The sequence below is a fragment of the Medicago sativa genome, chromosome 1, assembly GCF_051527215.1.
Source record: "Medicago sativa cultivar Bolivia chromosome 1, Bolivia_mono, whole genome shotgun sequence".
Classification (NCBI taxonomy): Eukaryota; Viridiplantae; Streptophyta; class Magnoliopsida; order Fabales; family Fabaceae; genus Medicago; species Medicago sativa.
The window spans coordinates 20,134,631-20,161,710 of NC_140749.1; the positions used below are offsets into that span (position 1 = coordinate 20,134,631).

The following is a 27,080-nucleotide window of genomic DNA, read 5'->3' on the forward strand; positions in this document are numbered from 1 at the left end:
CAAAAGTGTGTATTTTTTTTTTGGGATAAAAAAGGACCTCATCCGGCAGCACCTCATCCTTCTTATTTTTCTTCCCTTTCTCACTTTATTCTCTGGAGATGAAAATAAATGGACTTGGGATAGAAGTGGTTGTCGAACTATGGGTTGGATGATATACAAATTAAACATTCTTTAGAGAAAATGTCTAGTGTTTACGTTAATTGGAGTGAATCCATGAAAAATTATTTCCCCATTAAATCCAAGAAAAATTTGCAACTACATGACACAGAGAGAGAGAGAGAGAGAGAGAGAGAGAACAGTCAAAGGAAGAAGGAAACCGGAAACGTGTAACTACAAACAAGAGTATCACGTGCAAGTTTTGATGAATGATCTAATCTCAACCTTTAATTTAATCCAACGGCTGATATTAATCTCTCATTTTAAAAGTCCTCTCACACACACACACACAGAGATATATATATATATATATATATATATATATATATATATATATATATATATATATATATATATATATATATATATATATATATATGCTATAACACACCCACTAGTTTTTATGTGGGAGTGTTTTAGCAAACTACACCTTAAGGTGTATTTAACTACTTTTTAGTTATAACTTGCTAAAACACATATTCTAAAAAATAAGTGGGTGTATCCTAGCAAATGCCTATAAGAGTTGCTAACATACACCCACTTATTTTTTAGAATGTGTGTTTTAGCAACATTCACCTTAAGGTGTATTTAACAACTTTTTAGTTATATTTGCTAAAACACACCTTAATAAAAACTAGTGGGTGTATCCTAACAAACCCCTATATATATATATATATATATATATATATATGAGTGTGTGTGAGTTTTTTTTTTTTTTTTCTTTTTTAAAGTGGAAGAATATTTTGAGTATACTCTCAATTTTAATAGTTGAATTTAATTGGATTTTGTCTCTCTTATATGCACAAAAATATCCTAGTTAAAACAGCGCTGGGTCGAAAAATTAAATTTTAGTACCCAAGTTTCTAATTTGTTATTTTTGTATTCAGCACAAATTTGTGCTTGAGAGATTTTAATTTATTTTAATATATACTTTTTGAAAGAATTGAAAGGTCAAAATATCTATAAAAAAGTGTTTTAAAAAAAGTTAGCATTTTAATTATTTGATTTGAGTCGACGAGTTGAACCTAACGAGTCGAGCCGAGTTGTTCGTGAACTTTAAACGAGCCAAACTCAAACTTAACAAAAAGCTTGTATCGAACTCGAGTCGAGTTTCGAGCCGAACCAATTCTTATCGAGTCGAGTCGAGCTTAAACAGGTTCGACTCGACTCATATGTCCTTTATCCTGATTTATCCAAAAAAAAAAAAAAACTAGACTCTAAAAAAAAAATTAGAGATATATATTACTATGCTATAAAACCACGGCATAAAAACAACAAAACCAATATAAGTTATTAGCTTTATTTTCTTACCAATTCAATTACATTCATGTTAAAAGAACAACTAAAATTAGCAAATTGAAAATAGTAAACATGTTTCAATATTCAAAGTGAGAAAACAAAATAATGTTTTTTTTAGGGAAAAACAAAATAATGTTTTAATCTAGTTTAGTATAATAAAAAATCAAATAAATAACTTAAGTAATATAATATAAGAGAAACAAAGAGGCTGACAAAATTACACTAAAAAGTGAAGTTTCTAATTATCATCTAAATCACTCAAACTATCAACAATTTTAAAGATGCAACTTTAATATCGTAACACACGTAATAATCATACACCAAGAAACTAATCATAACCACAAGGGCTGTTAAATATATAAAAAGGAAAAGGAACTGCTATGTGGTAATCGAAAGAAGAAGAAAAATGAAAAGTAATAATAATAATAATAATAATAATAATAATAATAATAATAATAATAACTCCCATCAATAAATGAACCACTCATAATGAAAAGAAATTGCAATTAGAAAAGGAATCGCTAGGGCGCTTAGGGCTTTTAAAAAAAATGCTATGCTTTAGTATTGTATACAAATTTTGGAAGCAACATTTTTTAAACATAAACGGAATCGATGTTGTTGATGAAGTGAGTATCCATCGAAGTCTCACATCATGCAGTGAGAAAAATAAAGAGGTAGAGAGGATGTTGTTGATGAAGTGAGTATCCATTGAAGTCTCACATCATGCAGTGAGAAAAATAAAGAGGTAGGGAGTTATTATATATATATAGTAATATAGAGTTAGTATGATTTTTCTTCAAAACAACATCTCTATATTTCAAGGAGTTGTGGTGGTGTAGGAAAATCAACCATTGAGGTAGTCCTGTGTCATGATAGGGTTTGCAATTTTTCTATGCAAAGTTATAATTGTGAGTTTTTCAATTTTGTCTTTGTAAAAATTGCAATTTGAAATTGTTGAGAGTTGAGAGGATTTACAATTTTGTCCTTGCAAAAATTGTATGAGAAAGTTTGTAATTTTCTCCTTGTAAAAATTGCAAATAGAGTTATAAAATACTTTGTTGAGAATTTAGATGTAGCTATGAAGTGTCGAACCACAATCAGTTTGTGAGTTATATTTGTTCCCATGTTTGTGGCTGTATTTTCTTTTGTGGATTTTCCAACAAGCTAATAGATGCAGATGTGGCTGGTGATCCTAATTGAAGAAAATCTACTTCTTGTTACAATATTGTGTTGCTTTATCAACTACTGAGGTTGAGTATATTTCAACCACTGAAGCATATAAAGAAAGCTTGTGGATGAAGAAATAAAGTTGTGGCTGAAGAAATTCTTACTAGAGTTGGGTGTTAAGCGACAGAAGTTTGTGGTGTTTGGCGACAATAAAAGTGCAATCAATCTCGACTAGAATCTAACATTTCATTCTTGGTCAAAGCACATTGAAGTGTGGTGTCATTGGATACGTGATCTATAAGAGAAGAAATTGTTTTCTCTTGAGAAGATCCATACTGATGAGAAAGGTTCATATATGATCAGTGGCGTTGCCAGGACCCTGGAGCAGGGGTTCAGACTTTTAAATTTTAATTAATAATTATAATAATATATATTAAAAAAATATTGCATTCAAAAGTTTACATACATACTTTACAATTGTCCTTTATACGATTTTATTTTTTGAAATCGTTGTATAATTGGTTTAGTATCAATGTTGTCGAACACATCTCTCTAAATATAAGTCACGAGACAATTGTTTAGCTATTATCAAATAGTATATAAGCTAATTTTTTTTTTTGAATTATTAAGCTATAAATATATTAATTGTGCAAGTAACTTACATGATCATCACTTTATCTCAGTGGTAAGATTTCACAACTTCCCCAATGACTTCATTTTTGGGATCATATGAATACTTTTGAATATTTTCAAATTATAATGAGTAAAATATTAATAATAATTAATTTAAATATCAAAGAAACTAAGTGTGTGTTTGGTTGTGCGGTGGAAAGAATTAAATTTGATAGAATTAATTTTGGTCAAAAGTAATTCTAACTAGAAGTGATTTGTGTTTGTATATATTTATGTAAAAGTAAGTTGAACTATAAATTTGTGTGTGAAAATCAATTCTAAAATCATAAGCTACAAATCATAGTTTCAAGTAGAATCAATTTTTGAGACATAATTAATTCTATTCGACAACAACCAAACATAAAAGTCAATTCTACATCTTCAAAATCAATTATAATCCCTCCAAAGTGGAACCAAATGTACATTAAAATAACACTTATCCAAAAAAAAAAAAGTGCACATGAAATAATTTTAAATTAAAGGAAATGACAAAAGATAAAGGAAATTACATAAAGTAGACTTTAAGAAATTGAAAAAGGTAAATGTAGGGTTAGAAGATGTGGTTGTAGGCTTGTAAATAGCACTGCACATACAGTGTGGTTGTAGCAGTAGCGCTACACAGAGTCAAAAGATACAAAGTTTAGCGCTGACAGTGTTTGATTGGATGCAGAGTGCAACATTATATAATCAGGGGGTTCATGATGCAGTTTTTAATGATGACGAACACTTTGCTTGTGACAAAGATGATCAACTATGGAAAGAAGGCCGACATGGTCCGTTAAGGGTGGCACTTTGGTGATATTAATGTCACTGTGCTATTGCATCTGGACCACACATTACCATTGTCATTGTATCTGGACCACACAACACATCTAATGTCACTCAATGTGTGGCCCAGATTTAATGTCACCGTGACATTAATGTCACACAAGTATTTCCCGTTAAGCAGCTCCTTCCTACTAGAGTCGTAAGAGGGAGATTTGTTGGATAAGTCAATTCTAAGTGAGTCCACACCAATTATAAGTGGGAGATTTGTTGGCCCATGTCAACGTGCGTGTGGCAAAGAAATTTTAAATCCCTAATTGAAAGACAACACAATATGTACCAAAAAAAAAAAAAAAGACAACACAATAGCAGTAAGGGTCTGTTTGAATTAACTTATTTTTGAGATTATGCAAAATAATCATCGTGAGCTTAATTCAGTTGGTAGGGATATTGCATATTATATGCAGGGGTCGGGGTTCGAACCTCGGACACTCCACTAAACTACTTGACAGAAAAAAAAGACTATTATAACAATATCTCACATTTAAGTTTGTTTTGGTAAATATTTTCGTATCAAAAACAATATATTTCAAAACTTAGTTTAGGCCATGACCCACAAAACCCACAAGATGGATCCGTCTCTAGCTGTGCCCGTTTGGTTCAGCTTTGAATATAATTGATTATGAGAGAATTGATTCTGATAGAATTGATTCTGACAGAATTGATTCTGAGAGAATTGATTTATGTTTGGATACAATTATGTAGAATTGATTAAACAAAATGATTTATGTTTGGATGCAATTATGTAGAATTGCTTTTGAATGTATAATTACTAAAATAGACATAGCTAAAGGAGAATTGATAAAGAATGAGAATTGATAAAGGGCAATAAAGTAAAATAACATGTTGTAATAATAAAATATACAAACCTATACACGTTGTTCAAGGAGAATTGATTCTAGAAAAGCTAGAAGCTAGGATTTGTAGCTTCATGGAGAATTGCTTTTGGAGGATAAAAGCAATTCTGAAAAGCTGAACCAAACACGTTGTTTTTGGCTAGAATTGCTTTTGGCACTGTAGAGAATTGATTTTGGGCTAGAATTGCTTCTCAGAAGCCAAACCAAACAGGCTAGTCTCTCTCTAGCTTTTGTGGAGTGAATAGTCAATATTACTCTTTTGAATTTATAACTTTCGTCAAAACTTTTTTTTGAATTTTGCGAAATTTCAAAAACTCTCTAAAATTGTCAAATGTTAGTCAATTATCCTATCCGTCTGTTTTGGCCGTTAAACCATATGACATGACAGTTAACTGCACACGTGATACCTTCACATGGACGGAGGTTATGTCACGTCACGGGAGACACGTGATACCTTCACATGGACGGAGGTTATGTCACGTCACGGGAGATAATTGACTATTTTTTTGTTTTTTTGTTTTTTTTTCTTGTTTAAAATTTGTGATTATAAAAATAGGCAAATACCCCCTCAATTTTAACATTTATGTGCAAATATCCCCTCAAATTTAAAACTTACGCATCAAATATCCCCTCAAATTTAAAACTTATGTGTCAAATACCCCTCATTTTTTCTCTCTACTACTACTACTAATTCTCTACTTCCCATCATTTCATATAACTGGACAAATAATAGATACAAGGATACAACTTTGCCAAATAATATCAAAAGTGAAGTCCATGCATCACAACTTTGTAGGTGTTGTGGTGTACATGTGTCGGACACCAGACACACATTTAATTATAAGTGTACGGTACTACATAAATACTCACTAATGTATTAAGGGTAAATGTTCGTACCCTCTTTGATGTTTGGTAGTTAGCTATGAAATAATTGATTTATTATATTACAAATTCTACCTAAGGACTTGCAATTCTTGCCCTTAGTTAAACCGTATTTGGAACGTATAGAGCAAAGAAAAGCATACAAAAAATTACTAACATAATTAAGCTTAGGAGGCTGTATTCCCTGCAATATATTGCTAGACGTCCATGTTTATTTTTCGTTTTCGATGCTCCTGGCTTGCATGGATTCTTGCAACCTCATTGCTCTTCTGATTTCAACAAATTTTTAAGCTAGAGCAAGATTGAAATTAAGTGTATATTGTGTTAAGTAGACTTTGTAAGGTGGAAGAGTCATGAAATATCTCAATGTTTATATGTAAGCAGCATACTACCTGAGGTGGAGGTTGTGCAGATAATGGCTACTCGTGCCTCTGGAAAGAGAATATAATCAGTAATTGTAGGAGTATGAGTAGTGAAAAAAATTTGAGGGGTATTTGACACATAAGTTTTAAATTTAAGGGATGTATTTGCTATATAAGTTTTAAATTTGAGGGGGATATTTACACACATAAGATTTTGTCTGCGAGTTTGGAAGGGAAGAGAGGGGAGATGTTTGAAAAAAAAATGAAGGAGCAAGTGAGAGAGGAATGTTTTGGGAGGTTCATTTTTCTTCATAATGCAAAATCCTCCTCATTTGAGGGAACTCAAAAATTGTATTGGAGGAGGGTTTTGAGGGGTTTACATGAATTCTTCAAATTTAATCTATTTAGTTATAATATTCTTAAAATTAAAAATATATTAATCATAAACATTAATTTATCATTTTTTTTAAAATTACTCTTTCAAAAAATGTGAAAGATGTTACCATTTCCTCCTATATTTCCAACCCTTCAAAACCTTTCATTTCTCTACCTCCATACTCCCAAACAAAGCCTAAGTGTTAAAATTGAGGGGAGTATTTGTCTATTTTTATAATCACACAGATTTTAAACTAAAAAAAAAAGTCATTTACCCCTGTGACATGGCATAACCTTCCGTCTATGTGGAGGTGCCATGTGTATAGTTAACTGTCACGTCATAGGTAATTGATCAACGTTTGACAATTTCAATAGGTTTTTGAAATTTAGCAAAATTCAGGAAATTTTTAACGAATATTATCATTTCAGAGGGATAATTGACTAACTCAAATGTTATTCTATTGATTGTTTTTCACAATCTGATGGTTGTTGTTCCCTAGTATTTACCAGGAAGACTACTGTGTACCCATTATTTTACATTACATAGTAGAAAGTTTAACCGGACTAAATTCTATGATTTTCAAATGAGTTAAAATTGTGTGTATGTTTATTTTTTGTTATTGCTAATTGTGCTGTGAAATCGGATTTGATCCGGTTGTTTATTAAATTGCACATGTGTGTGTGAGAAAAATATTCCGTATTAAAGAGGTGCACATGATGTTCCACACAGAGAAACCAATCCTTGAATGAATGATGCAAATGATATAGATACCAATAATAACTCTACCACACCAAAACTTGTACGTTGGGAGTCCAGTTATTTAATACTGATAACAAACTCGTGTTATCCGTGAGCCAATTATGCCCTAGTATTTTGTTGGTTTGATTCTAGAATTCACTTTGAAGAATATTTTCTTATATATATATATATATATATATATATATATATATATATATATATATATATATATATATATATATATATATATATATATATATATATATATATATATATATATGAGTCAGGATCCGTTGACACCAGGTGTCAACGGATTCGTTAACACCAAATCATATCCGTCCTTTTTTTTAATCCAACGGCTGACAACAGATCACACCATAACTAGAATGGGGCGTCTCCTACACTCTCCTCGTGTTTGAGGTTTTGATTTTTGGTTGATAGTATCAATTCTCTGTACTTTCTCGCGGCCATTCAAAACATCAGTCTTATAACTTCCATTGCAACAAAATCTTAAAACTTTGTAGGAATAATAATCCATATTTTTCCTCCATTATAATATTCATTTGTCGTAATATGCTTGATTCTAAACATTAAGATTAGAAAGGGGAAGTTGATCATATAAAATAAAATTAGGGAAGCAATCAATAGAGAATATTGATAATAACAAGGAAAATTGACAATCATGTTAACTAAAAATTGAAGTTTGGTAAAGCTTTAAAATTGTGAGAAACATAATTACAAGTTAATTCCTTTTAATACACAGGCGTGAGTTCAGGAAGAAGAAAATGATGTGATTTCATTTATCCCCTAAAGAGTGTGCACGTGAAGAACTAAAGCAAATAAATATGAGCCATTAAGATGAAAAAAAGGACGGATAGGATTTGGTGTCAACGGATCTCGACTATATATATATATATATATATATGGGTTTTGTTACAAGCCACCCTTTGGTGGTGTCTTTTAACAAGTCATACCTTAAGGTGTGATTTTCACTTTTTAGTTATAACTTTGCTAAAAGACACCTTCATAAAAGTAAGTTGGTGTCTTTTCGCAAATGCTCATAGAGTAACTTGATAAAAGACACCTTCATAAAAGGTGTCTTCTATCATAACCCTATATATATATATATATATATCCTTGTCTTTGTTTGTAGCACATGCGGTTTCAATTATTAAAAAGAAAATTTAATGGTGGAGATGACATTGTACCTCATTCGGTGGAAACATAACGAGAGAGGATCTAATCTATGTCCGAAACGTGTCATGGATGATAGTCCCACCGATCTAGATCTAGGGTTATAAAGATGAGTTTAAAACATTCTATTTGAGCACAAGCGAACAAAAAAATAATAATTGTGCATTGATGAGTTTAGATGGTTAATGAACTTACTAATGAGAATCGTTCGGAAGAATCTAATTTTGACTTTTGGTTAAAATAATTCTTGGTCAGTGTATACTTACCTTTCGGTTGAATTTCAAAATACTAGGATTCCTTTATCTTTGAAACCGAATGATTAACACAAAAAAAAAATACTAGTACATTAATGAGTTCAATTAGTTAATGAACTTTTCTAAGACGAATTGTTGGTAAGACTTTACTACCCAAATACTAGGATCACTTTCTCCTTAGAACCAAAAGATAAACAAAAAAAAAATGATATATATTTTTGTGTGTTCAAACTGTATGATATATATTTTTGCAACATAATCAAATAAGCTGCAAGAATGAATGACGAGCTTGCGATCCTCCAGAAGAATGAATAAACTGAACAAGATGATCCAGTAAGGAATCATGATCAACTGATGATATACCAATCCAAGACCTAACCATGCTCCACAAAGGGGCGAAAACGGGGCAAGAAAGGAACAAGTGATGCGCGGTTTCCAATCCACCACAACCAGTCACACAAAATTGAGAGTCATGAGAAATAATGTTACACGAGACCAAATTGTCCTTAGTCAGTAACCTGTTACGAATAAGCCTCCAAGCCAAAACAGAGACCTTCAAGGGAACCAGTTTATGCAAAATGAAGTCTGAAGTAGCTTCCACACCATGAGAGTCCTGACTAGTGAGAAAATTATACGCATCCCTTACCGAGTAACCATCACAAAGGTCATGTCTCCACGACCACTGATCTGAAATGTTAGACTGTAAAGAAATATCATAAAGTAAACTCCTGCACTCCCCTAACAACTTCTTTCACACCCATAACTAACGGCGCCACTGCTAGGCCACCCCACCTTCCTCCCACCCGAACTCACACATAACCGCAACCGAACCCAACTTATTATTAGACAAGTCAAATAGACGCTTATACTTCACACACAGAGGAACACCACCTAACCATGAATCCGTTTAAAGAAAAGTATCAACCCCATCACCAACCCTCCTCTCAATACTCTCCTCAAACCACCATCCTACATCTACACCTACACCATCATGAATTTTCGCAACCTCCCTCCACCACAAAGAACCACTTCGGCCCCCAACCGCCAACCTCCCTACCTCCTCACCATATCAAGCAACCAACACCCTATACCACAAACTACCTTTATCTTCTAACAATCTCCAACACCATTTACCTATCAAAGCATTGTTAAACTCCCTCATCTGCCTAACCCCATATCCTCCAAACTTCTTTCCTAAACAAACATTTTTTCAACTGATCTAAGAAATTTTCCTATTGTCCTCACACTCCCAAAAAAAAATTATTCAATAAAGATTCAACTGAAGAGATTGTACCTGACGGAGCCTTGAAGAAGGAAAAAGCATAGACAGACAGAGAAGTTAGGACAGACATAAGAAGTATCAAACGACCACCAAAAGAAAGAAATAGTCTATTTCGAATGCGAGTCAGAACCGGATCCCAAAACAACAAACGCCGAGGGTCACCACCAATCAGAAGACCTAAATACATAAAAGACACCTTACTCACAAAACAACCCAAAACAGAAGCCACCTCAACCAACCAAGAATCAACAATATATACCCCCACCAACATACTTTTATTAAAATTCAACTTCAACCCAGACACAGCCTCAAAAAGAACAAGTACAACCCGCAAATTAAAGCCCAAACATTTGCCCAGCTTTTGACACCCAAAAGTAACGTATCATCGGCAAACTGAAGATGGGAAATAACTGTAGAATTCGCAGAACCAATGCTATATCTAGTAAAAATATTAGACTGAACCATATCACTCATCATCACATTCAAACCCTCTGCTGGCAACAAAAAGAGAAAAGGAGAAAGAGTATCACCTTGTCTTATGTCCCTCTCCAACGGAAGTTCATCTGTAGGACTGCCATTGACTAAAATAGATGTTGCAGTAGTGCAAACACATTCTTTGATCCACTTCCGCCACAAAGTCGGAAAGGACATTTTTCTCATGACTGCATCTAAATACACCCAATCGACCGAGTCATAAGCTTTTTCAAATCAACTTTAAATAATAAAAGCTCCTTCTTAAATTTATAGCCTCATCCACCACCACCACATCATTCGCAATTAAAATTCCATCGAGAATTTGTCAATCTTTGACAAACGCTGTCTGAGGCTCACAAATAACACTACCTACAACCAACTTAACTAAATGAAGATGATCCTTACTCTCTGCTCCCACGATTATTATCCTAACAGTGTGTGGAATACAACAAATGATACGTATACTTCAGTACTAGGTCGATGGTAGAGTTATTATGAATGGTCCTAAAAATAATTAAAACCGAATGAGATTGATTGTATTGTATAAATTATACAATATATAGTGCACATATTCATATTAAATAGTTGGCCACCTTAGGTGTACGTAGATCATATATTGCACATGCTAGTAATGATCACTCATTGCATGTAATTCTGATCACTTTCAAAGCATCTCTTATGTTTTGTGGTGTATTTGTTTAATTGTTTTTAATAAATTGAATTTTGAATTTTCAAAAATACAAAAGTATTAAATACAATCACAATAATTAAATCAATTTACTACTATATATAGAGCAGAAGCAATGTATGAAAGCACCAAAACACAAACAATATTTCTACTCATTAAGCATTAAGCAAACCATGAAACCTATTTTATCTCTCACCCTTTCCTTCTTCATCTTTGCTTTTATCACCAATCTTTCATCAAACAATGCTGCTGAGCCAGTATTGGACATAAATGGTATCTCCCTTATCCCTGGTAACCAATACTACATTTTTCCAGCAAGTGATGCTAACCCTAAAAGTGGAGGACTAAGACTAAACAAAGTTGATGAACTAGATTGTCCAGTAACTGTGATACAAAATGATGCTATCACAGGTTTACCGGTTACGTTCACCTTGCCAGAAGATAGCTCAGCAAGTGAAATCTTGACAAATACCACTGTTGATGTTGAGTTCATTAAGACACCTAATTGTGCTCAAAATGGATATGGAGGAAAATGGAATATATTTTACGGGGCTACTTGGAGTTCGATTCAAAAAAATAATAATGATTTTATTTTAAAATATTATGTTGGTATTGGTGGTCCTAACAACTATCATCTTAGGACAGACAGAATTGATGGCACATTGAGTATTCATGAATATGGATCTCCATATATTTATAAGTTTGTATTTTGTGATATCGATGATACTGATGATTGTCAGGGTATTGGCCGGACTGAATTCAATTCAACCGAAGGTGGATCTCGTTTACTTTTGACCGAATCAGATCCTTATCAGGTTGTATTTGTTGATGCTGCTTTCTTAAAATCTGGAAAATTGATGTCTGTTGCAGGTAACCTGAAAATGATCCTTTAAAATACTGTGTTTTTTCTTCTACAATATTTCACTACAACATATTTGTGACTTAGTAACATTTGAAAAATGTTACTTAATTTAAATAGTAACATTTTCTTAATTAGTTTAGTAACATTACTAAGAGCGATGGTCCTTTTTGACCAATACTGAACGCACATATACTAAGGGCTACTTTCTTGATGGATGGACAACATAAATAGAACAAAGTGAAATTTAATGAATCTTGCTAATGTATTCCCTTATGAAATTTTGACTTTAAGAGAGAGAGAGAAATAATGTTTTTTAGTTGAAAAATAAAAGAGTGTTTTGATATTTTAGATGCTTGTACTTGAGCTAAAAATGTGTCCCATGGTTTAATGAGAGACAAGAAATATATGAACTTTAATTTTGTTTAGTCTTGCTTTTCTTCAAATTCAACTGCCCCCTTGATTAGTCTTTGGAAAAAAATTACCTGTCAAATTCTAAGTTAATTTACAATACTATAACGACACGTTAATGTGTTTTTTCTATCACATTATTTACTATTTATTACTCTCTTTTCTTTCAATTTATTTTCTCTTATCACCAATGAAGGGAAATCTTATAAAATCATTTACAATTGATTTTTTCTACATTACCCTCTCTTGTTTAGGAGGTATTTACCCCTTCAAGATATCAACCAATCAAAATGTAATATACAAATGTAACATTAAATGTCAAATAAATGAGTCAATTTTTTCTATAAAAAAAAAGAATTTTAATAAGGTAACTTTTAATTTTTATTTAATTATATTTAGGTATACAATCTTAATTAATTTACACTATAGGGCTTGTAACAATTAAAATTTCACATCAAATTCAACCCATCATGGCTGTGTTTGGTAACACGAATAAGCTAGCTTATAGCTTGTTAGACTAGCTTATAAGTTTGTTTTTATTTAATAAGATGTGTTGGGTAAAAAGCTTTTTCCACTAGCTTATAACGTTTTTTGAGAAGCTATTTGAAGTAGCTTTTGAGCTTATAGCTGGTAGTTTTTTTTATATTTTCTTCTAATTTTAACCCTATTAATTTAATTTAATTATTTTTTAATAAAACAACTGTGTACGTTTTCTCCTTTGAAAAAAATCTACCATGCTTTATTTTATTTTTTAACTAGTAATAGACCCGTGGGGTTACGCACGGGTCACGTAACATTGTGGTAATCATACAAAAAATAATTACTTTGCTAGTACTATCAAATGTTTTTTTTTTCATATATTATATATTAAAAAAATGTTAAATATTTGAATCGTGTATGTTGTGGATTTTATTTTCTTATGTACACGAAAACAAATTTTTATATACACATATAAGAAAGTCAATAAAATAAATTTTTTAAAACTCATGATTATTTTCAAAATATCAACATCAATGTAGTGTTTCTATTAAATAACTTTTTATTTTATATGCAAAACACCGTTCAATGTTTTCACCGTACCCGTTGTAGATTTTATGTGATTTATCTGCAGAAATAATTTTTTATGTTAATATATGAGAAAGTTGATATGATAAAATCGTAGAAACTCATTAATATTGTCAAAATATAAACATTAATATAGTGTTTATATTGAATAACTTTTTATTTTATATGCAAAACACCGTTCAATATTTGCACCGCTCCCGTTGCAGATTTTATGTGTTTATATATGCATAAATAAATTTTTATGTACATATACGAGAAAATCGATATGATAAAATTTTGAAAACTCGTGACTATTTTCAAAATATCAACATTGATGTAATGTTTCTATTAAATAACTTTTTATTTTATATTTAAAACACCGATAAATATTTGCACCGCACTCGTTGAAGATTTTGTATACTTATATATGCAGAAGAATTTTTTTTTTAACAATATGTAATAGTCTTTATGATAAAATTTAGAAAACTCGTGACTATTTTTAAAATATCAACATCACTGTATTGTTTCTCCAAAACACCGTTAAATATTTACACCACACTCATTGTAGACTTTATGTGTTTATATCTCCAAAATCAAATTTTATGTATACCGATATGAGAAAGTTGATATGCTTAAATTTTGAAAACTAATGATTATTTTAAAAAAATTAACATTATTGTATCGTTTCTATTAATTTTTTAAATATGCAAATTATTAAGATTAAGAGATTAAAATAGATGAGAACAAAATGATAATATAGAGAAATAGTTAGGCTTGGAAGTGATAAATCTGAAAAATGAAGATACATAGAGAATTAGTTAGGCTAAAAAGATAAACAAAAATATATATAATAATTTTTTCAAAATGAACAAATTTGTATTTTATTTTGTAAAATGACGATTAAACCCATAAAATTAAGAAGATTATGACGATAATTATGAAATTTTACTCGAGTAAGATTTTCTAATTTTCTTATTATAGTATTAGTAGTTGTAGATTAGTAGTAAAAGTAGATATTTAAATTTTTTTGTGTGGAATTGAAAAAATAGTTGTCTGTAATTATCATGATAATATATTGGCTTTTAAGAAGGACAATTATGAAATTTTGTTGGATTTTGATTTTGATATATTTTTTTAATAAATATATTGTTTTTTAATAATTTTTTTATATATTGTTAGTAGATTAAAAAAAACAAATAATATTTAAAATTTTAAAGTATTCCAAAGACTTATTAATTTTGAAACAAAAACACAAATATTGGTGGAAATTTGTTATATCAACTTATCCGTGGAAGTACAAATTAGGAACAATATTTTTTGTAGAGAAAAAATTGACTACACCTTTTTGTTTTTAATTAAAAAACAAATAATGTTTTAAAAGTATTCCAAAAACTTATTAATTTTGCATCCTAAAAAATAAATATTTATGGGAAGAATTTGATGTGAAATTTAATTGTTACAAGCCCTATAGTGTAAATTAATTAAGATTGTGTACCTAAATATAATTAAATAAAAATTAAAAGTTACCTTATTAAAATTGATTTTTTTGATAGAAAAATTGACTCATTTATTTGACATTTAATGTTACATTTGTATATTACATTTTGATTGGTTGATATCTTGAAAGGGTAAAATACCCCCTAAACAAGAGAGGGTAATCTAGGCCTCACCTTTACAATTTCATTTTTTTATACAAAATTAACTATATTTCTTATTATAAATAAAAGTTTCAAAGTGACATTTAATAAAAAACACTAAACAGTAATTTCCGATCTTTTTATTTGTTGTTGTAATTACTTTCTTAAGTCTTAATTAATAAAATTGTGTTACAGATCAAAAGGGACTAAAATTTGGTACAACAAAGGTGGCTCAAATTTCCACTACTGAGCCAAAAGGACCCAAGAGAGTTATTAAGAGACCCAGCAAATCCATGGCTTAAATCTGTCTCAAGATGCATCTACATAATTAGAGGATTATATTTCAATGTGATTTCTCTAATTGTGTTGGTGTTTGGTGGTCCTGGAAACTATCATGGTTTACAAATAATTAGTGCCACATTTTATATTCATAAATAAATATGGATCTCCATATATGTAAGTTTGGATTTCATGATTATATTGAATGGATATTGGTGTACTTGCGAGTACTTCTGCTTATTCGGTTTGTATTTGTTTAAATGTTCTTGTAATACTAATGATTAATGAATAAGTGGAGTTTTTGTATTCCTTTCTATTAATAATTGCACTTGTTTCTTTTAATAATTTAATCTTATCAAATATTTGTTCGACCGTCCCCGTGAACTTAACTCAGTTGGTAATAACAATCCTTAATATATGCAAGCTCCGAAGGTCGAACCCCGAACACCACCAAATAAAAAATATTTGTTCGATCACGTATTTCATATAATTTCATGCCTTTTTTTTGTTGGAATAACTGTTTAGTCTTTTTTGTCAATTTTTTTTTGTTTAGTCTTAATTAATGAAAGATCATTGCTAAACACAACGAAGAAAATTATAACGAAAGCATCGCGATAAAGAAACTAACCAATTAAAAAGTGCATCTGGCAGAATTCACGGAAAGTCTTAGTAATAACGGAAGTCAACAAAAAAGTGGATGGGTGGAAAAAAAGTTGCAATGCTGTCGTGAAGTTTGGATTCGCTATATATAGCATTTTTCTTAATAAAAATTGTGAGTCATGTTCAAATGTGCATCGATTCTCCATATAATTAAGCTATTTTTCTTTGCGTCCAAAATATTAAGCTAAATAGTTTTTTTTGTTGTCTATAGATAAATCTATAAAGATTACATAAAACTCACACATACAATTGGACGGTCTCAAATTCAAACTCATGTGTAAGTAATTGCTAATCATTTTAAATTAAATCTTTCTGCTATTAAATTTCATTTCATTTTAAAATTTTTCAAAATGAAATTTAATTGAAAATGAGATTTAAAAGCAGAGATGTTTCATGAAAATTAAATTAAATCTAAGAGAGGTTTAATAAAAATTATCAAACTCCATTAGCAATTGTAACAAAAAAAATTCCATTCTAATGGTTTTAAACAGTTTCTCTACTTTTAATTTTTTTTTACAGTTCCCAAAACACCCTTTAGTAAAAGTAATTCTAAATTCCATTGTTTTTCAAAAAATCAATATTAATACTTAAATAATAACATTTAGTGGGTCACAATTCCTTTAGATATCTCAACCATTCATTAGCTTTCATTTAAATTCAATAGTTTCTATTGACTTTGCACTAAGAAAATAAAAATTGGAAGTCTCGCACCATGCTTACCTATACATATCTCACACCGAAGACAACACCAAAATGTGGCCACTCAACGCTTCATAATGGAAAATTGGGCTATGGTGAAGGGGCTCTAGGCCCACTAAAACTTCAAATTCTCACTTTTCTCTGCAAGTGGAAAATTGGAATCGCAACGCACTCTCACTTCTCACTTCTATGCCCATCTCCTCTCATCGCTGCCCTCTATCGCAGCCATCTCCGCCCATCGTCATCTCCCATCGCTGTCTATTTCCTCGATCAGTTTCTCTTCCCAGTTCTCTTCTCCCTCATTTGTGTATTTTAGGGTTCTATGTCAATTTTAGGGTTTATGATTAATTCATGCTAAATTCGATCTGATTCTTCTAATTAGGTCATCAGAAACAAATGGGATTCTTATCTTGACTTTCTTAAAGCTGATTACACTGAAGGGTCATATAACATCAGAATGTAATGGCATTGAATCTTATTTGATATGAAATGTTTTTAATGTTCTTTTTCTGTAAGTTTCCAAACATTTAAACAAATAACATAACCATAAAAGAGAGAGAGAGAGAATAGAAATAGAACACTAAAAATATTTCAGATCAAATAAGATTCAATGTCATTTCATTTCAATGTTATATGACATGATCCAAATAAACTTACAACAACAAAGACATAACCATCCATGTTGATCATAAACTTTATCACTTATCACAAAACAAATATGGTTATGCTCTTTCAATACTCTATGACAACATTATTATCATAATCATACTCATGATAATCTTAATCTATCATCATAATCTGATAAATTAAAAGCTCTCTTTTTTTCACCACACGGATTATCTTGAATATAAGATAACAAGTTTAATTTACAAAAAAGAAACTAAACCTTAGTAGCACAACCACCAACCATAAAAACATGACTTTAAGAAACAAAAACAAAACTAGCAGATCTGAAACAAGCTAAGAGTTCAATTTTTTAAATCTTGAACTCTTAGCTTGTTTCAGATCTGCTAGTTTTGTTGTTGTTTCTTAAAGTCCTGTTTTTATGAATTGAACTCTTTGAATACTACTTATGTAGGTCATGTAGGTGTTAAATATTTGAATACTACTAATGTTGATTCTTTTAAAAATTTAATGCAGATCTGCTAATTTTTTAATGTGTATATGAATTAGTGTACTAACCCTTAAGTGTAATCAACTTGAAGAAAGTCAAAAGAAGAATCCTATTTGTTTACGATGACCTAATTAGAAGAAAAAGATCGAATTTAGCATGAATTAATCATAAACCCTAAAATTGGCATAGACCCCTAAATACACAAATGAGGAAGAAGAGAACTGGGAAGAGAAACTGACTGAGGAGATAGACAATGATGAGAGAAGATGAGGGGTGGAGAAGGTGGCGATAGACGACGGCGATGGGAGGAGATGGGCATAGAAGTGAGAAGTGTGAGTGCGCGACGATATTTCTTTTAATATGAGCAATATTTGTTAAGAAATCTAAAGAGAAAATTGTATCTCAAAAATGATGCATTCAAGACTTGAAAACTGTTGAAACTGACTTTTTCTACATAAAATCTGTCATTTATTTCGTTTTTATACTTCTTAACAAGTGCCCTAAAAGGACCTTAATCTTTGTTGTTGTATGAAGTTATAAAACATAAAAAATAAAAGGCTAAAATATACAAATGATCTTTGCAAATAACCCTAACTGATTGCATGACATTTGTGACTCATTTTTTTAATTAAAAACAAAAAAAAATTATAAAAAAGTTGCTTCTTGAGTTTGGCATGAACATGAACATGTTGATGAGGAAAACACGCACCATCCTCACCTACTGCAAATCCAACGCCTAACTTCTTCTCGTCTTCCATTCATTGGAACCCTAAACTCACCAACCTCTATTCAAGCTGCTTTAACTCCACCATTGCTCATCACCCTATTCACGATCAAATAGTAGATTTTCCATGTCAAATTCTTCCCTCAAATGAGTTTTTTTTTACTAAATTATTCTCATCTCTCTTAATCTCACTAATTTTCATATAAATTAAAAAAATAACAGATACAATATATCTATGTTGATACGTAAATATAAGCACATAAAATTTGCAACAAAAGCGATACAAATATTTAACGGTGTTTTGTATATAAACTAAAAAATATTTAATAAAAATACTACATTGCTATTTATATTCAAAAAATAATCACGAGTTTTCAAAATTTTATGATATCGATTTTCTTATACTGATACATAAAATTTTTCTTTTGTAGATATAAACACGTAAAAATTTCTTTAGTAGATATAAACACGTAAAGAAAATTTGATGTCTACAATCTAAAGTAATAGTGCCAAAATCGAAATAATCGTTCAGAGGACATCGTTACTTTTCCATTACCTGTTTAGAGTCAAGTTCAAAATCAACACCATCCAACTAAAAATCACGGACCCAATCCGGGATGGATTAAGAAATTTTAATAAATGGAGTCACTGTCATATCATAAAAAATACAAATTGTTATATTTATCAATGTAAATAATTACGACATGTTTTTATACAAAGAAATGTATATTAAGCTTTCTTTGTCCAGTCTCATGCCTCTATTAATGCTCCTTGAATTAAAGAAATGTTGTGACAACCTCCCATCCTTAACTAGATAAAATGTAGTACCGATGGTTCTCCTAAAGGTTGTGCAAGCCCTGCAATCTGTGGTGGGATTTTTAGGGATAAAGATGTTAACGATTTAGGTAGCTTTGCGATCCATCTGCATATCACTACTGCCTCTCAAGTTGTGCTCTGTGGGAAGATGAATGCTATTGAGATAACTTATAAGAAGAATTGTAGTAGGCTCTAGATAGATGCCGATTCTCAACTTGTAATTATGACTTCCCAAAATTCTAGTATTGTTCCTTGACAATCAAGGAATAGATGGATGAACCGTATGAAGTTAACAAAAAAGCATACATTTTTTACATTTCTTATATCTTCCGTGGGAGCAACTAGTGTGTTGACAAGATTGTTTCTATTGATCTTCGGTAGAACAGTCATGGATTCTACTCTTTTGTCTATTTTAGATTCTTTAACTTGTAATAGATTAGACATATTTTAATGAGGCCAGATATTGTGTTTTGATCTAGTCTTTCCAAATGTCTTTGAATCTTTCTTTTTATTTTAATAATATTTCTTGGATGTTTCGGTTAACGACATAGTTCAAATATCTTGACTTATTACTTTTGCTTACTCTTTTCTACTGAAAAAACCTTTGTTGATGATTAGTCTCCATCTAAGTACTTAATTAACTGTCTTTTGTCTTTAGTGTAGTCATTTCTTAATTACATTTTTACATCCACATAAAACTTAATAGTAGATGTAAATCAAATTCTTATTTTCTTTTTTATAAAATAAAAAAAAAATAGATGCTAAAAAAGGCAAGTAACAAAAGGTTCATGAAATGAGTATACAACTTAGTTGCCACTTGGCAATGAAGATGATTAGGTTCCAATCCAACATAGCTTTGATGGCCAGCATCCAAGTAAAGTTGTAAGCCACGTATTATCAAACAATCTATCACATTCTCTTCTTATATCAACCAACCATACTCATCTCACCTTATCCTTTTCTCCCTTTTAATCCAAATATACAAAACTCCCTTACCATAAACTCAACACACATTTCAAGAAACTAAGGTTCATTCATATTTCATAACACTAGCTTCATTTAATATCATATTGTTTTTCCTTACCTTATAGCATATATCATTTTTCTAAACTTTTTCTCATATTTCACAGATAATAATTAAAATGGCTACAGCCTCAGCAACAACTCCATCTACAATCACTGTTGTAGGAAGCTCAGTTATTGGTACCAAATCAAGGAGTACTAAGAAGGGTAACAATGTGAAGTTTATCACAGGATTGAACTCTTTCAATGGATTGAAAGCACAGAACAGCACTGTGACATCACTAGGAGTTTCTATGAGCACTGAACAAGCTTTTGCAAAAGTGATGAGTTCATTGAAATATCCATCAAATGGAGGAGGAAGAAGAGGAGGTGCAGGTTCATCAAGATGTAATGCTGCAGGTGAGATTTTTCAGATTGCAGCTATTATGAATGGACTTACTCTTGTTGGTGTTGCTGTTGGATTTGTTCTTCTTCGAATTGAAGCTGCTGTTGAAGAAGCTGAGTAAGAATTTTTCATATATATGTGTAATAATGTAATGTAAGTTTATATCAGGAAACAAGAAAATACAATTTGTATGTTATGTTTGATTCTTGATGTGATGATGTAGAACTCAGTTGTTCTTGGAGGTATTTGAAATAGTAGTACCACTTGAATTTTTATTTTGAGACAGAATTGTATACATTAATGCTGTCTGGTTTTTTACTTGAAAATTGGATGGGAATTTGGATAACTATGTCTAATAGTATATTAACTGGTTTGAAGAAAAAAATGGATTTAATGTTTTTGGAAGATTTGAAGAATAGTGTATTCATATGTAGCCTCAATAAGAAATTTGTTTGAATTGATATTGTAGTTAGAGAGTTTCTTTTCCCACCTGATTCAGATTATATAATCCGAAATGTTCTAGGGTGCACGACAAGAAAAGAAAATCTCTTGTTATAATTATTATGAAGTGACCGAGTTTTATTTGTATCTATGTTGCAAATTACAAATAGTACTGAAAATTGAAAGGTAATTTGTTCAAACAAAAAAGTGTATCATTCAATGATTGTTTAGGGAACAATAATTCCCTAACTCAGTAACTCAAATTTGAGTGTAAGAGATGATAGGGAATCGTTTAGGGTTTTGATTTTGGCAGAGTTTAGCATCATGAACAAATGAATTTTATCATTCATCTTGCTTGGTGAAGTTGTCTATTCATAGAGAAACATACACCAATTGATGTGAAGAAAGAGTTGCATTCTTTTCCAAGTTGATTCAAATGAAAAGATGTACTAATTTGGGAAAAAATACCTTTAATCATGTAAGGACACGTCATATTGATTTGAATCTCAAATTCATTAAGAGACACCTTTTGAAGTGCTATGTTTGATTCCATTTATTTTGTAATTTCTCAAAATGGGACATACAGAAGCAGTAGTGATAACACTTGATTTTGAGATCAATATTTCGTCTAATTGAAATATGCCAGTTTTAGGGTATTTCTAAAGTAAACAACAAGATCTGGAGCTAGGATGCTTCTACATTAGAGTGGACCTGTGCGCGAGGCGCATGGGAGTCTGGGGAGGGTAGGTGTACACAGCCTTAGTCCCCAAGCGGATAGCCCGTTTACTGGATTTGGATATGTGACCTCAAATTCACAAGACAAAAACCTTATACCGTTAGGCCTAACATCATCCTCTAGCACGCTTCTTACATTGAAAGAAGTTATTCACTCACCCTGCCTGTTATTCACACGCTTCTTACATTGGTCTGCTTAAAAGCTTCATTGATCATTGTGGAGTCTGCAATTTTAATGTGATTTCTGAAGTCTCACATATTCAGTAAACTAGCATGTGAATGTTACAATTTTTAGATGTTTTTAGGCAGACAAGACTTGAAAATATCAAAGTTACACAAAATATCCTACTAAATTACATATTCATCAACCCACCTTTACTCGAAAAATGGTGTCACAAGTAATTGCTGCTACAGGCAATTCTATACGCTTTTAGCCTACATTACCATGCGGAGATTCTTTTAGGACAAATGCAGGAATCCGTATTATAAACCTCTTGTTTATTGATCTGAGGTGGATCTCGAGAGTTGGTCGGAAGTGTGGAGGATAGAAACTTGAAGTCTCTGATTGGGGTGGCATACATGTATTCGTACACACTCCAACACTCTTAAGTCAACAATAATATGAGGTGAGTGAGAGATATGATGAATCGTGCACACCTTGCTTCCGGTGGAAGAAACTCCTAATATGATTGAACTGCCAAGGTAAAATGGTGGGAAAATCTGTTGAGGACGTAGGAATGGATATCACCGTGATATCTGAATCAATGTTTAGTTGAGATCATGCTGTCGTTGATCTTCAGTGACGTCTTGCTCATGGAGTTCGGTCTGTACTGCAGAAATCTAGTTCGGATGGGTCATGGGCTAGTCCGGAACATTTATAATCCAACATCAATGAAAGGAAACTGAAATAGAAAGAATAGGGCTGTAGCGAAACTGTTTTGGTAAGTAGTTGTAATCATAGCTGCTTACAAATTCCAATGAAGCAAACATTGCAGCAATTAGTGTACAATTTCATTATGATGCCTTCTAAAGGACACTAATATCCTTCAAAGAAATTCTAGAAATTTTCATGAAAATAACAAGGATGGAAAAGGATATTGAATAAATTAGCTCAAAGTGATTCTTAAGGATGATTGATTACTACCATTCATACAGTTTAAGATAAAACTCCTTAAGGCTCAAAGAGAGTTTAAGGTATTTACAGAAGTCCTTACATCGGCAACGAGAGTTGAGTCCGCAATCTTGTAGGTAAATCAACTCTTTACCAACTGAGCCAACCTTTATTGACTTTTCTTTTACGGCAATCGACAACACATATCGTTAAAGAAAATGTATAATCAAAATTAATGTCTGACAAAGCTCCCACCTCAGTGGAGGCCTAAAGGGAAACCTATGTGAACCAAAAGCAACAAAATCACAAAAAATATGTTTTTTTTTATCCCTCTAGAAAAATGAGTTGTTGAATTTGGTTTTGAAGTTGTTTGTAGTTTGTTTCTAGTCTCAAATTGCTAAGTTTTCCGGAATATTAAACGTATAAATATGTTTGAATACCCTCATCTTTTAAGCTAACTTTTGGGATGAGATCCAAAACCATTTTAGATGAGCAATTCAATTTTTTGGCTCCAAAAGCTAGTGGCTACACAGTGACAAATAAGAAGGGTGGCAACATAGTGACAAATAAGTTAGTGGCTACATAGTGTATTAAATGGACTAGTATTATAATTAAGACCATTGTGTTGTCCTGTATCATGAGAATATGTAACCTAACTTGTTAGGGACTATTGCAACTAGTCGAATGAACACAAATGTTGTTTGATCTCATGACTCTGCCCAAAGATTAAAGACGTTTCATTGTAATGTTTTAACGTAATATATTACAAACGAACGATACTTGGCAACATTTAATTGTCAAATTTCAGATAACTGAAGTTTCTTGTTTTGAGAATTCTATGTTAAGACAAGAAAAATTGATCTTGTGTTGAATGATCTTTGAGTATAGGATCTTCGTCAGCATCCTTCTTCTAATACGAAGAAAATTGGTATCTCTACAAAGATGCTACAACGTTCAAGTCAAAAACATTGTGAAGATTTATCGGATAATTTAAGATAAAATGTGTGTGTAACTTGACCAATGCCACTAAGTTGGTATTTATAATGAGTTTAGGATTTTGGTCCTTGAACCTTTACCTCGACAATTAAAGTTTGTGTTAAGGTTCATTAAAATTTTAAATATTAATAGAACTCAAGAATTGTGTGGTTATACAAGACGTAAAAAAATGTGATTGAAATATAAGTTGAAAAATATTTGATCATTTTGAAATTTTGTGATTTTTTAAATAAAATTTTGACAGTAATTTGATTTTTTTTTCGAAGAGGCTAGTAATATGATTTATAATACTGTTATTTTTTTATTGTTACATAATTTTGAGTTCTGGGAGGGAAGTTGGCTTGAAGAGAATTTAAGGAGGGTGGTGGGTGATGGAATTGATAATTATTTTTGGTTTGATCCTTTGGATCTTCTTTGGCACAAAGACATTCTTTTGGGACATGTTTATTCAAGACTCTCAGCTCTGTGTGAGTGGGTGTGGTGCTTCAAAATCGGCTGGTAACTTGTTTTGAACTGTAATTTCTTCAGCAACATTTGGCAGCATGTTCGACATTGGATTGGTTTCTCTTCGATTGATCCTTCAAGTATTTCAAATTATTTTATGCAGTTTGGCTTTTTAACAGGCTGTTCAAAAGTTCAACGATCTTTTATGTATGTTATTTGGTTTACATGCGTTTGTGTAATTTGGAAAGAGAGGAATAATAGAATATTGAAAAAGTCAAGTTACTTTCTCATTGGTGGTTGAAAACAAAATATGTTAATTTAACATTCAGTTATCATAGTTGGTGGCTAAGCCCTTTCTCTTGTTTGGACATTGATTAACAACACTCTTTTCTCTTTCTCTTTGTTGGGTCGTTTGTGTTCTTGTATAAGACTTTATTGTTTCCCTTTAGTACATCTTATGTTATGAAGAACACTTTATATTATTACTAAAATTCATTTTGGCTTGTTAAAAAAAAAACTGTTAACAAAAAAAACTTTATATTATTAATAAAATTCATTTTAGCTTGTTAAAAAAAAAAACTGTTTGTATAAATAAATATTTTTTTATTATCTTTTTTATGAAAATTCTATAGAGAAATTTCCTTTGTGGAATATGCACCACTCATGCAAAAGGTAATAAGCAACAAATAGAAAAATAAATAAATAAGTAAGCAGCCAATAAATTATTGGAAGGAATATCCTATTGGCGTATTCCTTCCATGTGGCACCCATGAATCCAAGAGGATCCAAAACATCCACATCCCAACTGAATATTCTCATTATTCCTAGTCTCTATATGAACAACAATATAGCTCTATTACAACCATCAATCAAAACAAAGAGAAAGCTCAATAGAACTATTTTATTTATTCTTTTCTCATTTTTTAAGTGTGACTAAAATACTTGATTGGGTGAGAAAAATGTCAGCCATGGCAGAGGTATGGATTGGTAAATTAGCAAAGCTCAAAGAAAAAGTTTTGACCAAAAAGACGAAAGATGGTTTAGAAGAAGAGAAAGAAGTGGGAATTCAATCTCAAAAGGAGATCATAGCTGTTCAGAGAGACAATGCAACCATTTCAGAGTCAACAATATGTTTGCTTATGGATAGATTTGTGCCTTGCTAATATATGCTTAATTATTAGGTGCTCAAATATCTTGTTAATTAATTCAATGATTTGGTTCCTAGACAAGAAAATTTATAATAAAATGTTATATATTATTGTTAATAAAATGATTTAAACTTTAGTGTTAATATTATTGTAGTTGCTGTTAGTCATTCGTCGAAGTTATAATGTAAATAGTTGTTTAATTGCTCTTTTTGTTGCTAGATATGTATAAAAATTGGATGATTTGATTACAATTATTAAAGCAATAGGAACTTCATTGACATGGTTTTGTAGGAAATTAAATACCTTTTAGTTTCCATTGAACCCCAAAAAAGATTTGTGAAGTAATTTCACTCTCATAGCATAAATTTTTTGCAATTTGTTTATTAGACATTGTTATGTAGTGTAAGACTAAGCTTTTATTCAACTGAAAAACTGAACACCAAATTCTTGTTGCCACGGTAGAATAACTTGTTTTATCATATAAGAATAATAGCAAAGTAATCAAACCCAGCTGTCATAGACTGAAAAGCAGTCAAAATCTTCAGCGAAATAAACCAGAAAACCCATCCAATAACTTGGATATTGTAGAGGAACACCTTTTTTTTTTTTTTTTTTTTTTTTTTTTTTTTTTAAACGTTGTAGAGGAACACCTTGAAACGACAAAAAACTATAAAAGATCAAAACTCAACCATATATTTCAAGCATGGTCACATAATTAGCTTGATACCAAGGAAACCGCAAATTAGTTCCGCTAGACGTGAGGTGAATATTTTATGTTGTATTAGAGTCGTATATTGTTTAAACGTTTATAAGGTTGGGTGTATATAAATGTGTTCGGACATTCTCATTCTTTGAGTATATTTTAGGGATGAGATGAGATGGATCTAGAATCACGCTAGACATACATGTGAATATTATCGTTGTATCGAAGTTTCACATTAGGTCATTCCTTATGCATTATTTTTTTTGTGGCAAAATCATTAAAAATCTTTTTATAATCAAGTTCTTTACATATTCATTTCAATATAAATTAAATCAATGCAATACTATTTAATTTATCTTATGAATTTGAGTGTTACAAATTTCAATTAAAGAAATAAAAATACAATTAATATATCATTAACTTTAAATTTTAAATGTGAACAATAGATAATCATAATTCATACACAATTGATGCTTACTCACTCAAGTGTATGAAATATGATTTTAGAGACATGCATTTCAATCACCAAAAACACCACTAAAAACACCACTAAAACAAGTACCATACCATTATATTTTGTAAAGAATCCATTCTCATTCTTCATGTATTAAACATGACTTTTGAA

The 27,080-nt window shown here is 31.0% G+C and overlaps 3 protein-coding genes across 3 annotated transcripts; 2 read left to right on the plus strand and 1 right to left on the minus strand.

Moving 5' to 3' along the window:
- Nucleotides 1-9,041: 9,041 nt before the first annotated feature.
- LOC146953466 (uncharacterized) lies at nucleotides 9,042-10,715 on the minus strand. The gene is made up of 4 exons (XM_085741513.1): nucleotides 10,361-10,715; nucleotides 10,077-10,241; nucleotides 9,884-9,976; nucleotides 9,042-9,469 (listed from the first exon to the last, which is right to left on the minus strand). The coding sequence occupies exons 1-4, from the start codon at nucleotides 10,713-10,715 to the stop codon at nucleotides 9,042-9,044; spliced, it is 1,041 nt and encodes a 346-aa protein (XP_085597639.1).
- A 638-nt stretch (nucleotides 10,716-11,353) lies between these two features.
- LOC146953467 (kunitz-type trypsin inhibitor-like 1 protein) lies at nucleotides 11,354-15,776 on the plus strand. Its single transcript, XM_085710099.1, has 2 exons — nucleotides 11,354-12,096; nucleotides 15,373-15,776. Exons 1-2 carry the CDS (start codon nucleotides 11,400-11,402, stop codon nucleotides 15,477-15,479), a joined length of 804 nt encoding a protein of 267 aa, XP_085566225.1. The 5' UTR covers nucleotides 11,354-11,399; the 3' UTR covers nucleotides 15,480-15,776.
- Nucleotides 15,777-20,422: 4,646 nt separating this feature from the next.
- On the plus strand, nucleotides 20,423-21,170 carry LOC146953468 (cytochrome b6f complex subunit (petM)). The gene is made up of 2 exons (XM_085710109.1): nucleotides 20,423-20,497; nucleotides 20,600-21,170. The coding sequence occupies exon 2, from the start codon at nucleotides 20,612-20,614 to the stop codon at nucleotides 20,996-20,998; it is 387 nt and encodes a 128-aa protein (XP_085566235.1). The 5' UTR covers nucleotides 20,423-20,497; nucleotides 20,600-20,611; the 3' UTR covers nucleotides 20,999-21,170.
- The last annotated feature ends 5,910 nt before the right edge of the window (nucleotides 21,171-27,080 follow it).

Coding starts and splice junctions, on each gene's coding strand:
- LOC146953466 (XM_085741513.1), bottom strand. CDS start 10,715: ATGTCCTTTCCGACTTTGTGGCGGAAGTGGATCAAAGAATGTGTTTGC. Junction 10,242..10,360: donor CTTTTTGAGGCTGTGTCTGG/GTTGAAGTTGAA, acceptor TTATGTATTTAG/GTCTTCTGATTGGTGGTGAC. Junction 9,977..10,076: donor CTTCTTCAAGGCTCCGTCAG/GTACAATCTCTT, acceptor ATGTTTGTTTAG/GAAAGAAGTTTGGAGGATAT.
- LOC146953467 (XM_085710099.1), top strand. CDS start 11,400: ATGAAACCTATTTTATCTCTCACCCTTTCCTTCTTCATCTTTGCTTTT. Junction 12,097..15,372: donor AAAATTGATGTCTGTTGCAG/GTAACCTGAAAA, acceptor ATTGTGTTACAG/ATCAAAAGGGACTAAAATTT.
- LOC146953468 (XM_085710109.1), top strand. CDS start 20,612: ATGGCTACAGCCTCAGCAACAACTCCATCTACAATCACTGTTGTAGGA.